This window comes from Pristiophorus japonicus, chromosome 17, assembly GCF_044704955.1.
Source record: "Pristiophorus japonicus isolate sPriJap1 chromosome 17, sPriJap1.hap1, whole genome shotgun sequence".
Taxonomy (NCBI): Eukaryota; Metazoa; Chordata; class Chondrichthyes; family Pristiophoridae; genus Pristiophorus; species Pristiophorus japonicus.
This window is the reverse complement of record NC_091993.1, coordinates 80,041,490-80,055,124: the sequence shown is the minus strand read 5'-3', so window position 1 is coordinate 80,055,124 and position 13,635 is coordinate 80,041,490. Positions and strand designations below refer to the sequence as shown.

The 13,635-nt window shown below is 42.4% G+C and overlaps 1 protein-coding gene across 4 annotated transcripts in view; it reads left to right on the top strand.

The window, feature by feature from the left end:
- Positions 1-13,635, top strand: part of ilrun (inflammation and lipid regulator with UBA-like and NBR1-like domains) — a 111,891-nt gene that overhangs the window by 53,149 nt on the left and 45,107 nt on the right. For all 4 annotated transcript variants that reach the window (XR_011587474.1, XR_011587475.1, XM_070858880.1 and 1 more), the window contains exons 3-4: positions 3,018-3,215; positions 7,321-7,649. Coding sequence is in view for 2 of the 4 variants with exons in the window: in XM_070858880.1 (XP_070714981.1) it covers positions 3,018-3,215; positions 7,321-7,649 (527 nt within the window). In the remaining 2 variants the exon portion in view is untranslated. The remainder of the gene's footprint in view (positions 1-3,017; positions 3,216-7,320; positions 7,650-13,635) is intronic.

Sequence of the window (13,635 nt, the reverse complement as noted above, 5' to 3'; positions counted from 1 at the left end):
CAGCACAGAAGGAGGCCATTTCAGCCCATTGTGTCCATTCCGGCCAAGAGGCTATCCAGCCTCATCCCACTTTCCAGTTCTAGGTCCGTAACCCTGCAGGTTACGCCACTTCAAGTGCCCATCCAAGTACTTTTTAAATGTGGTGCGGGTTTCTGCCTCTACCACCCTTTCAGGCAGTGAGTTCCAGACCACCACCACCCTCTGGGTGAAGAAATTTCCCCTCAAATCCCCTCTAAATCTTCTACCAATTACATTTATGCCTCCTGGTTGTTGACCCCTCTGCTAAGGGAAATAGGCCCCTCCTAATTTTATATACCTCAATGAGGTCTCCCCTCAGCCTCCTCTGTTCCAAGGAAAACAAACCCAGCCTATCCAATGTGCCCTCATAGCTAAGATCCTCCACTCCCGGCAACATCCTTATAAATCTCCTCTGTACCCTCTCCAGTGCAATCACGTCCTTCCTGTAATGCAGTGACCAGAACAACAAGCAGTACTCCAGCTGTGGTATATAAGTAATATGCTTGAATGGAGTTGCTATTTTCAACAGTTTGAGGTGGAGGTGTGCATATGATCATTATTGGTGCTTCCAGGCATTCCTACTGCTCTATCATTTACATGGAGTGTGTATCAGCCAGGTCAGTTTTCAAAGCATTTTATATATTTTTTAAAGCACTAAGCCTAACTTTTAATATCTGCAAGCTGAATATTTTGTTCAAATAAACTCATTTTAACAAAGATTAAAGACTTTCTTGGTAGGTGAAGACAAATGCTTTCTCTTTACCTGCTATACCCCCCTACCAGCTCGCAATGCTGTGGAGCTTCCCTGATTGAGAGAATGGGCACTGACCTGTTCCAGTGCTGCTGCTTTATCCTGCGGTACTGGGAAGTGTATGAACGGCTTGGATGACTGGACCTCGAGTTTCTTCTCCCCCTGCCCTCTATCCTGCATTTTCTGTTTGGGGAAAGTCCCTGTCCTGTGCTGAGGATAGTTGAGACTTGGAAGTTACTGTAGAGTGAATTCCTGCCCGAAAGCTATGATTTACCAGTCTGTGCTGCTTGGGGTTGTGCTTTAAGGTTTTTTTTTTTAAGTAGTTGTACTATATATTTTTTTTCTAAGGTTGCTTTTCAAAATTGGATTCTAAAACTGGCTTGAAAGCTGCTTCAACCAGGATGTGTGTGTGTGTGAGATATTCTCCATGCAAACTGCCGAAAAGCAGCTGGACTGCACAGCATCAGTTTATCGACACTGTAGTCTCTAAAATAATAAAAATAGCAGCTTCAATCGAGAGCTTTGGTTCAGCAAAACGTGGTCATGTTTCCACATTAGTCACGGAAACAGCATAATGGTGACTTTGATCAAGAAAATCACTGTGGTATATTTTATAGCAAATTTATTTATTAAGTCCTGAACTCATCTATCAAATACAACAGGATAAGGCTGTAGCCGGGCCTTGTTCTGAAGCATCTCTATTTTATGCCCACACTGAAGGATGAACAATTATAACATAATTACTGGGTGTTTATGAAAGTCATTGACATTTGGCGAGGTATGGTCATAATATACATAGTGTATACCATAATGTATAAAATATAAACCACCAAAAATGTGATACAGCTTTCAAAATTATATTTTAGTATTTGTATTTGAACACAGTGTAAATATAGGAATACACTATATTACAAAATAAACCAAACCACATCTACTTTCAGAAACAATCCACTAAAAAGCAATTACCGACATTTGATATGAAACTACTGCTGAAAACCTTAATGGCACTTTTTTTCTTTTTCTTTCTACCCTGGTGAAAAGGGCAACAGGTAACATGCACTTAATCCTCTGCTTCAATAGGTAGGTCTGAGGTGACTATTTCCCCCACTTTCGATATTTCCAGAAGCTCTTGGCCACTGATTGGTATTTTCTTATATGTGGCCGAGGTGGGCACTTGAACTGTACTGAAATCAATAAATTCAATTTACAAGTTTGTTTCATAACCTCAAATTGCTCCGACCACTGCCAATACCTGTTGCTAGCAGTACTTGACCTTAAGTAGCTTAAAATGCTCTCTTGAGGCATTCTCAAATTTTTAGAAGGACAAATATCTGTATGTTACACACCTATGGGGCTTTGCGGGTACAAACCCATACCCTCTGCTCTGTGTTGCAAATGTTGGGCCTTCACAAATCGTGCCATCTCTCAAAACATGACACACTACTATCTATCTAAATATTGCCCCACTTATTCCTGATGATCTAAAGTTTAGCTTCCAGTTCAATCCTCAAGTTCTTGAGATCTCACTAAAGTGTAGTGATGTGCATGTGAAATTTTCACACCATGTTCCTTTGAACTATCAAAACGCAGCAGTACAATTACAGATTTGGACCTTCTGAGTGTGTGGTGTCTGGAAGAGCATTTTTAGCTAACTGAAATAGGGCTCAGTGACATGTGGTTATGTTTCCACATGTTAGTCATGAACACAGCCTCCTTCTGAATCAAGGTGAAGAGCTGGTAGCGATAGATGTTCGCCATGATTGGGGTAATATTAGGCTATTAAATAAATTAGTACATAGAAGTTTATTAATTTAAATTCCGTTTACTCCACTGTGTAAAATAAGCTGAGTGACCACTTGTTGCTATTTTTGTGTCTGTATGAGTATTTTCTGACAAGCTTGCTTTATCTAACTTCTGTAAGTGATGCTTTATTGGGAGGTTAGGGAAAAAAAAACTATAAATGCCTGCTGGAGTTGAAATCCATGTTTTACACTTTGTGGGTCAATGGATTTATTTTGTGCCAATTAAAGCTTATTCTTTACTCAATGCTCTTACATTTTCCATTTCAGTGTTGCATCTCAATTGGTTTGTGGAATAAATCAATGTTTGTTTTCTAATTTGGAAAGCTTTATTTACTTCAATGTATTGAGTTAGTATTCTTTTCAGTTTGAAAGAATAGTTTCTGACCGCTTGATTGGTGTATCTGAACATACAATACTGGTCTCCTTATTTCACCCCTCCTTCCTAGGTGCAGAACAATGGCCTCCTGGTGTGTCTCTGAAATATGTGGGAGGTGACCAATTTGGGCATGTTAACATGGTGATGGTCCGGTCACTGGAACCTCAGGAAGTTACCGATGTCAGCGTTCAGATGCGAAGTCCAACTACACCAGCAATGTACCAGGGACAGTGGCGTATGTGTACAGCTACTGGGCTTTACTTTGGAGGTAATGAGATAAAATGAACCATCTGCCTAATAAATTAGGGCAAGTGATGATTTGCCCCAATATTTTCTTGTCCAAGTGATAACGAAAAAGTTGATGTTTATCTCTTTTCAGGGCACGTAAATTCTCAAAGTCTGAGAGTGTAGCTTTCTGAGAGGCTAGGCAAATGAATCCGGTAGATTAGCAAGTAATTGTAATGCTTTAGTATATACTTTCTGTCATTAGACGGTGGTCTAACATTTCTCTGGATTTTTTGCATCCTCTGGGACAGAGGTGTCCAAACTATAATTTCAGACATATTTGGCCCGTGAGTCCAGATAATCTGGCTCATGAAGCCTAGCTAACTTTTTCTTTTTGCACTTCTATTTCTTACTCAACTGTTTGAACTGTTTTAACTTTGTTGGCCAAGAAGTTTTGCAAAAGATTGTTTTTGGCATTGTTGCTTCATGGGTGGATAAATCCTGAATCAGAATAGCAATACTTGTTCATATCCGCAACGAAATATCTGTATATGAAAATTAACAGGAACAGTCATTTTCAGCTTTATATCTGACCCCTGGTAAGCATGGTATGCACCTATGGGACCACGAAGAGAAAACGCTTCAACGTGTTTTTAAGGAAGAATCTGATCAGCATTCATCATTCTATAATTCTACCTACTTTTCATTTTTAATAGGATATATATTTCAGCTTTATGAGACTTGTGCATTAGTTTAAACTTGGATGCTATATTCCTATGTTTTGTCCCCCCCCCCCCATTTAATCCTCTTAAATAGAATCAAATTCTTGTTCATAATATTATTTTGGTAAAGATCGCCGTGTGCTATTCCTTAACTGAGATGATGGTCTGGTAGGTAAGCCTGAATCTTTTATCAATGCTTTTGTGTAACAAGCTGTTTGTGAAGTTCTGTACTTTTCAGCTGGGCTCATTCTTAAGTCCTTCCATCTCACCTATTTACCTCTTTCTATGCCCCCCCCCTCCCCCCCACATTCAGCCCCCAGAAATGCTTAGAAAAATGTTAAATACCAAATGTGCAAGAGACTTAAACAGGTTTTTGAATGCAGGGGAGTGCTTATTTTATTCTGCGTTATGTTCAAAAAGCTTTTCACCACTCTTCATTTAGAATTTGTCAAATAGTAGAATATTGTATTTAAACATTTTGTGAGCCAGCATAGAAAGAGAGCTCTGCTACAGTAATTGATTTTCAAATCTGCTTCAATTTTCCAGTGGAGCCACTCTGTCAGACTTCAGATGAACATAAAATTTAGAAGAATAAAGGTAGCAAGCATCACTATTGGATTATGTTATTGAGCAATTGCGATGCAGCAGCTGAGTTAATACAGCAATTTTCCCCCTTTTAGTTCCCAATACAGGTTGGACCTCCTTTATCCGGGACTCCCTTATCCGGCACCACCCTTGGTCTGATATCATTCCCGACGGGGGGAGGACCATGCGTAGAACGCGTTGTATTCGTCACAAAAAATAACGAAAGTATACAGGGTCTAAACCATTTAATAATACAGGGTAGACACATCCTCATTATAACTAGCTTCCCTTTTCTGAAACCCAGAATGAACTAAATTGTAAGACGAACAAGATCGCAAATGAAATTTACAGTTGACCGATCCCTCTTTCCATCCTTCTCTGCACATCTTGATTTTGATATTCAGAACCAGATAAGCACCTACATACAAAGACACCCCACACAATATTAATCACAACTTCGGATACTACACCAAGTTCCCAAGAGTGCCAAATCACTCACTCGGCTTCACAAAAGCTTTTAAATGTACAAACGATATTTTAAAAAGGAGCCTTCCAGAACATACAGGGAAAAAATGTTTTCGTACAGAGTAGTCACCAATATAATCTTTCTCCTCGATGCCGGGGTTATCGGCTGCCTCCTCTTCGTCACCCTGCTGGAACTCTTGCAGCCACAGTCCTCGGGCCGGCCGTTCCTCCGCTCAGCGCTCCCTTCGGTGGGCCGCGTCGACTCTTCGCGCCTGCTCGGGGAGCGCCGACCTCCTGGTGCCGCCGACACCACCGGGCCCGTTTGGGCTGTCGATCTCTCTCTCTCTCTCTCTCTCTTTTTCTCTCTCTCTCTCTCTCTCTCTCTCTCTCTCTCTCTCAGCAAAATCCTTTATTCGGCACAGGCCAGGTCACGAGGGTGCCGGATAAGCAAGGTCCAACCTGTATAACCCAAGGTGGACAAACCTGTGATTTTGTCATGGGATGAATTCATACTCTTAACCTTTATTGCTTTTGAAGTAGTGCTGATTGGCATCATTTGCTTCCCCACAGTGAGGAAACATTTGGGTGAAAGTCATCTCCTGGCTGTGCCTGTGCATCTCTTAGCCGGTTACAGAATGACATTCGAGACAGGTCACCTGATATTCTTAGTTAGGGGATCATGTGTGACATGGGAAGATGAGAAGAAATGCTTTTGAGGAGGTAATCTCGTCCGTTTAATGCCTCATTGGGTATAGAGCAGGAAGGAAACTTGGTTTGATCCCTGGTCTGTGGTGACTTTCTTATCTCAGCTATGGTGGCAAGGTGCCACAGTTGATGTAAGTGCTACTGGGCAAAACCGAGGGGAAATTAGCTAAAGTTCCTGATCGCAGTTTAATGACCACACCCCTCCCTTTGCTGAAAGTAGATGTATTACTATCCAATTAAGATAGCACTGGGTTTGGCTGTGATGTTACTCCATCATCAAATAGCCTTAACATCAGCAAGGATGATTTCTTTGGCAAGGGTCTGGAAGGCCACCTGTTGTCTGTCGAAGTCTACCTCTTCAGGAAACAGCAGAAAATTGGCAGCGAAGGGAAACAGACTGGCTTATTCTTCCTCAAAAAAACCTGCAGAATTTTGAAATCCGAAAGGAAATATGTGGCTGTTTCAGGCATTGACCTTGAGAGACATTTTTCATTTCTTTATAGATGCTACCTGCCTTGCTGAGTGTTTGCACCATTTGCTGTTCTTCTTCTTCCTTTTTCTTGCCCCCTTTCCAAACAATCATTTTACCAAGGCAACATCAATAACTTATATTTATATAGCCCCTTTAACGGAGTAAAACATCCCAAGGCGCTTCACAGGAGTGTTATAAAACACTGATCCACGTAAGGTGAAATTGAGGCATATGACTGAAAGGTTAGGAAGTTGGCGAAGGAAGCACATTTTACAATTCATATGCATATAAAATTTATGGGCCTGGAATTTGCAGGCTGCCAGAGTTCGCCGCCATTCCGTCTTTGAAACTGACTACAACTTCGGGATTTGGAGCATACGGAAATCCTGAAGTTGCGTTCAGTCATTAACAGCTCCAACACAGGCTGCGCTGTACGCTGCCCACAGAGCCGGCAATCTGTGTACTCGCCCAAATCAGGGAAACTGGTGAAAACTTTGGCTCTTCTGCAGTAATTACATTGTTCAATTCCCCACTAAAAGTTAGGCACAAAAGAATTAGATGTAACTGGGATTTTAACAGGGTTATTACTGCTAAACAAATGTTAAGGGCTTGGAAAACTAATTGTAATTTTGTGCAGTGTGAAATTTGTCCATTTTAATAAAATATTTTTAAAATGAAAAAAAAATGTGTCCATCTTTATTTCAGGTTTGTCCTTTTCCCATGCGAGAGCCTCAATCTTTGTTTTGCTCTCTCTAACTATTTAAAAAAGTTAGAATTTTAAGAGGTTACTTGCTTCCCTGTTCGGTGTCTGAAAATTCTGTGTTTTGATTGGCTGCTTAGCCAGCCTGTTTATGTCGCAGCAGTTTGCACAAGGGGATCCCCACTCCGCTTCGTTTATTTGAATTGAAGGTCGAAAAACCCGAAGTTCTCAACAGAGATCCTTGTGCGAAGCATACTTTGGGGCCAGCAGTGAACGCCTTTGCTTAGCCGCTGACCGCAAATTCCAGGCCATGATCGTAACTGGATGCTCTATCTCTATATATAATTTTATTTTTAAATTGTTTACATGAGATGGAAAATATTTAAATGCAAGTAGTACTGAATTCTGTGACATTAAAAACTTTTGCTCAAACAATTTCAACTCCAAAAGTCGTAATTGCCGTGCTAATCATAATTGCATGTTTTTGTGTCTCTCTCAGATGTGATTTGGGTGATTCTGAGTGTTGAAATCGGAGGCCTTTTAGGAGTTACGCAGCAGCTTTCTTCATTTGAAACAGAATTTTCTTCACAACCCTGTCGCAAGATTGAAGGCAACTTTAACCCTTTCGCTTCACCACAGAAAAACAGGCAATCTGAAGACAACAATGTGAAGGACCCCGGGGGCCAAAGTACAAATCCCATTAGTAAAAATGCATGGGGCCCAACTGAAGACCAAAATGAACAAGATCAAAATGGACTGTCGCAGAACTCTGTAAATATCTCCCCTAACAGTCACTCTAGCAACTTATCAGTGGTGACTTACAGTCAGGTAAATACAGAATGATTTATTTTGTTTGTCCCTTTTTCTATTTTTATATGCATGTGTGAGTGAGCTCATGAAGTTGAGGGATGATAGTGTTGGGAGAGAATCTTTTCCCATTTTGTACCTTGAAGCACCATTGAAGATCCCGAGCTCAGGTCATTCTGCAGGCCAGGTGCAATAGGAGCCTGACTTTTTAAAAAACTCTTGATGCAAGTAAACCTTAACTTCAGAAGCGATTGCTGGATTAGTGGGGTTGTGTTAAAATTTAAAGGTAGCCTTTCTCATCTTGTATTGTAAACACATTGAAACTGGAGTTGAACTGCCCAATTCAAAGTACTCTTGCCATTTGTGAGGGTGAAAATTTCATCTGTTTTATCTTGGACTGTAAAAATGCATTGTAAGCTTTCTCTTCTCTCCTCTCCTATTCCACCTCCCCCCCCCCCCCCCCCCCCCCAATTCCCGGACATCAACAAATTATAGATAGCCGACTTTTCTGTGACCTGCAATTTGACATAAAATCCTTTGGGTGCCGTTTCTTTGATACTAGGAGGTGAACCATGTTTTGCATCCGTAGCTTCATAAGAGTATTTGAATGCTTACAGAGGCTGAAGAACACAAATGTATGTTAATAGTGTTCTCGAAATAAAATGAAAAATCTGAACTTTGTTTTATAATTTATTTTAAGTTTCAATGTTTTGATTCTTAACCGTCTCTTTCCAGTTTGGTACCTCATCTATTTTCTTCCTTATTCTGCCCAGTTCCAACTGCTTTCTCAGTCAGGAGTGTGATACGCTATCTGTAGCTGCATCCTCTGCCTCTGATATTCATACTAGTCCAGTATCGGGCAACCCACCCATGGTCAGGTCTTTTCCTTGCCCTAAGATAGAGCATAGTGTGATGCTCCATCTATTGGTGTAGTCCAGAAATGGTGAAAATAAGTTGGACTATTGGTTGCTTGTGGTCCTTTAGCTGAGGATCCGCTTCCGTTGCTGGCTACATTAAAATGTGCTGGGAATTTCTTTAAGTGTGAATGGCTGCTGCCTTGTGTGAAACGCAAAATCAGTATAATCCTGAAATGCCAGTTTCACAAACCAGGTAAACACACATACTCAGCAGGTCCATCATTAGATATGGGAAATTTTGTGTGCAATACTTTTAATTCGAGGTATTTTCCCCCTCTCCAGACCCTTAATGCCTCGTAGTTATGTTGTACAAGCGAGAGGCCGCAGAACACAGTTTTAAAACGGTAGGAAGGTCCCAGGTTGAATTTCTGGTCTGTGCTATTAGCTAGTTTCAGCTGGGGCAATGGTGAGTTACTAGCATTGGCTGTGTTCTCAGCGTAGGGAAGGAGAAGGTTTCTTGGGGTTCCTGTTCCTGAGCTTGATCAAATGACCTATGCTGCAAGTACAAGAGGGAGACTGGACAAGGGCACTTTTGCCCCCCCTCCACCAAAATGATTAAAAATGGAAGTCTGAATAGGTAGTGTACTTGAGGATATTTTGCAGAGACAACTCTTGAGGACCTTCTGGCACTCATTTGCTCAAAGTGATACACACAGATAATTTGGGATAGCCTTGAATAGATTTTGCATCCACAGAAGTACTGCAGCACATTGCTGAACTATTTGCTTGTCGTAACAGCAGCAGTAAAATGACCCATCAGCTGACTGGCCACATATTGGGGAGGACAGGATATGCTCTGCAAAGCTGTCCGAGTAAAACAAAAAGCATCTTCCAATGAGACCCTTGTAAAGATTATCTTTAGGATCCTGTTATTTGAAAGGAGAACAAGTCATATAATATTGAAGATGATATGGCATAGGAATGTGTTGGGAACGGTTTAAAACAATTTTCACCAAATTAGTATATGCTGCAACTTGAAATCTCCATTGATTTAATTGGGGAAAAGTGTAGGTAAGGATTGTGCCTTGTTTTTGCATGGCAATATACCAGTGTCGTGAATTATAGGGAACGGCAATCACTTTAAATTCCCAGCAACTAATAGAAGAGTTAAGATACCAATGGAGTACTGTCGTTTTTGATTTTATCCTGTAGATGGCATGCTGGTGTGGACTGGTGAAATGCTTACATTTCCAGTGCAAGGTCTTGATAATATCTAATTAATTGGTGTTAAATGTCTATTTTGTATATGAAAACTGCCAACGTGAGTGTATTGCAAGAAAGTCTGTAACATGACACGACTAAATGGTTTTGTTTGTTCTTCGGCCAAATTATTTTGAGGATACCAGTTTTGTATAAGTTACGCATTTCTTGATTAACCCAACTGAACCAAAATTGAAGAGAGAGATTGACTTTTCATCAAATTCTGTTTCTCCAAAACAATATACTCTGTAACTCCTTCACTGCTGGTGTTTGGAAGCTAATTGGCACAGTAATGGGGAAATCTTTTCAATTTTCAAAAGCAGCATTTCAATTTCTGATTGCCAAATCCTCATATCTCAGTAGTCCGTGTTTTTCCGTTCTTTTCCCGGTTATTGGTCTCGCTTTGACTTCAGATTAGTTTTTCCAGCTCACGGATGTAACTGTTTGAGTCACTAGCAAATATTTTTCTGATGTTGCCACAATTATAACTTGCATTGGATGCTGCAAATCAAATCCACTCGACAGCTGCTGTGGAAATAGCACTAATGGGTGTCTCGGTAAACAATTTAATGTATTCTATTTAATAAAGGGAACTTGCATTAGTGAGAATGTGATAAACTTCTACCTCTATAATTGCAGGACCAAATCCTGTCAGAGGCTGGGTTCAACACACCTGAAGTGACAAGTTTGTAAGAATGCATAATTAATTGAACACAATCCTATTGATGATAAACAACCAGCCTTAATAAGACAAGAAATTCTCCGTGAAGGTCTCGTTCTAATCAGCAGGAAAGATGTAAGGGATTCTCCAAATGCAGGGGAGAAGAGAAGACAAATATCATTTGTTTAACATCTTGGGTTTCAACACTGAAATTGGCAGTAGCTATAGTGGAACCCTTTAAGGTCATTTCTTATTTTTTTTTCTTTCTGCATTCCCTTTCACTGCTCAGGAAGTTTACTTTGAGTCTTGGGCCACTTTCAAAAACTTCAAAATCAAACAGTTAAAAGACCTCAGTGCTTAGGATGGCTTAATTGTGGAACAATTAATAAAGAGGCCACTGAAATACGGGAAAAAAGTTGTACATGAAAAATTGTGACAATCCGCTTATGGCAACCATGTGCATTTTTAATTGAGGTCGGCTACAGTGTTGATGTAATATAAGTAATTCTGATCTATCACTGCCAATTGCTTTCCCTTAGTACTCTCTTGCGTTCCATGAGGTGGCATAGTATATTGGTTTGTGTGCTATGTCACAATGTGACAGTATGTAAGGTCGTGCCTGTAATCCTCACTTGCTCAATTCCCAGTTGGGAGATGGGAGTGCATGGGAAGAGAAGGCGGATTGTTGCGAAGCACCTGGGATCCAGGGAATGAGCACGGGTAAATCGGAGAGCAATTGATTATTCTCTCAACTTTACTTAAGTTCTTCAGAATAAGCTTCCTTGTACGTACTTTGTCCAGTCCCTTGAGGAACTGGCCTGAGGCTAGAATCCTTCAAAAGAGAGGAACCTGTTATCAACACTGTAGGAATTTATTGGTGTCTGTCTGAGGAAACGATTATTGTTTTTTTGTAAATTTTTGTAAATTTCTAATTACTCTGTCCACACGTGTACACATTTGCCTGCTGGACCCCAGCCCATAGCTTCGATCTTCCATTTATTTCCCTCTTCTCTTTATCCCTCTTGGGCTCTTCTCTTCTGTCTTCCTCCCCTCTCTGTCATCCAGTCATACCACCTTTCATTTCTCCCCAATCTGGCACTATTCACCCCCTCCTAAATTCCTACCACAACCCAACATTATTCCTCTATTTGCTCTCTATCCTGCTGCCGCCTCAGTCTTGAATACCTCTTGGACAAAGCCACAGCTTTCCTCTGACCCTCTCTCAGCATTCTGCAAAGGACCCATCGAGGCACTTGTCGCTGCCACCTTAAGGGCATCAATCCCAACTTCCACATTCTCCTGGGGCCTAATCTCTCCAATCTTCTTGTCCCATCACCCCACCCATTGAACTGCGCCAATGGGTCAACAATCACCTCCCCTCTCTGCATCTTCCTCCAGAATGTTCATTCATTGCAAACCAGATCCTTACCATCCACGACCTTAATGTGGATGGTTGTATTGAAATCATGTTATTGACAGAAAATTAACTCTTTTTCCCCCATACTGAAGCCTCCCCGCCTGGTTATAGTTTCCACCACCTGCTCTGCCCAAACTGCCGCAGTGCGGGGTGGCACTTATCACTAAATCTCACCTTGGTCTCTTCTCCTCCTCCTTGGGTACCTTCTCTTTTTTGAACACTTGCCTTTTTCCATTCCTCCTTTAAAATTCTTGCTCTCTCCCGTCCACCCGAGTTTCTCATCAAGATATCCTCATTCCTTTCCTCCCTCAGCCTCTGCACTAAGTGCCCCATCATTGGTGAATTCAACCACCATCTCAACTTGGCCTCGCTCCTCTGAGTTCAGTGTCCTTTTCTCCTCCCTTAACATTTCCCTCCACATAAGTTCTACACACAATCATGGTCATACTGTTTTCCCCTGCCCTAGCCCTGAACCTGCATCTTTCTCTCCTGTCTCCCTTATTGCCTATCTGAACCCACATTGTCAACCGTCTGCTCAAATTGCTAACCACTCAACTACCCTTCCTGGCCCCCATGCTAGCTGACATTGTAAACTGTTTCCTCTTCAGGCACTGTCTCTCTCTCTCTCTCTCTCTCTCTCTTTCTCTTTCTTTCAAAACTGCCATCATTACCTCCCTCCTCAAAAAAAAACACCTTTGACCCCTCTGTTCTTGCAAATTACTGTTCCATCTTCAACCTTACTTTCCTTTCAAGTCCTTGAACCTGTTACCGTTTCCAAATACAGGCCCAACTTTCCCTCAACTCTATGTTTGAATATCACAAATCAGGTTTCTGCCCTGCCGCAGCACTGAAACTGACACAATCAAAGTCACAAATGATGTTCTCTGTAACTGATTGTGGTGCACTATCCATTCTCGTCCTTTTTGATCACTCTGCAGCCTTTGACACAATTGACCACACCATCCAATGCCTCTGCTCCGTTGTCTAGTTGCCTGGGACTGCCCTCACCTGGTTCTCGTCTATCCATTCGCAGCCATAAAATCTTCTGCAATGGCTTCTTTTCCCATCCTATGGTATCTTCCCAAGGAGCTATCATTGCCTCTCCTATTTCTCATCTACATGCTACCCCTGGGTGACATCATCCGAAGACATGACACCAGATTCCAGCTCTATTTCATCATTACTTTTCTTGACCCCTTCACTACCTCTGTCTTGTCAGCCAGTCTTGAATGAGTTGCAATTTCCTCCAATTAAGAAGACTGAACTATTGTCTTTCTCCACTCACTCACTCTCACCTCACTCACACTCACTCACTCACTCAATCTCCCCCCCCCCCCCCAGTCTCTCTCTCTCTCTCTCACTCTCCCCCCCCCCCCCGTCTCTCTCTCTCTCTCTCTCTCTCTCTCTCTCTCTCTCTCTCTCTCTCTCTCTCACCCCCCCCCCCAGTCTCTCACCCCCCCCCCCAGTCTCTCACCCCCCCCCCCAGTCTCTCACCCCCCCCCCAGTCTCTCACCCCCCCCCCCAGTCTCTCACCCCCCCCCCAGTCTCTCACCCCCCCCCCCAGTCTCTCACCCCCCCCCCCAGTCTCTCACCCCCCCCCCCAGTCTCTCACCCCCCCCCCCAGTCTCTCACCCCCCCCCCCAGTCTCTCACCCCCCCCCCAGTCTCTCACCCCCCCCCCAGTCTCTCACCCCCCCCCCAGTCTCTCACCCCCCCCCCCAGTCTCTCAACCCCCCCCCCAGTCTCTCACCCCCCCCCCCCAGTCTCTCAACCCCCCCCCCCCAGTCTCTCACCCCCCCCCCAGTCTCTCACC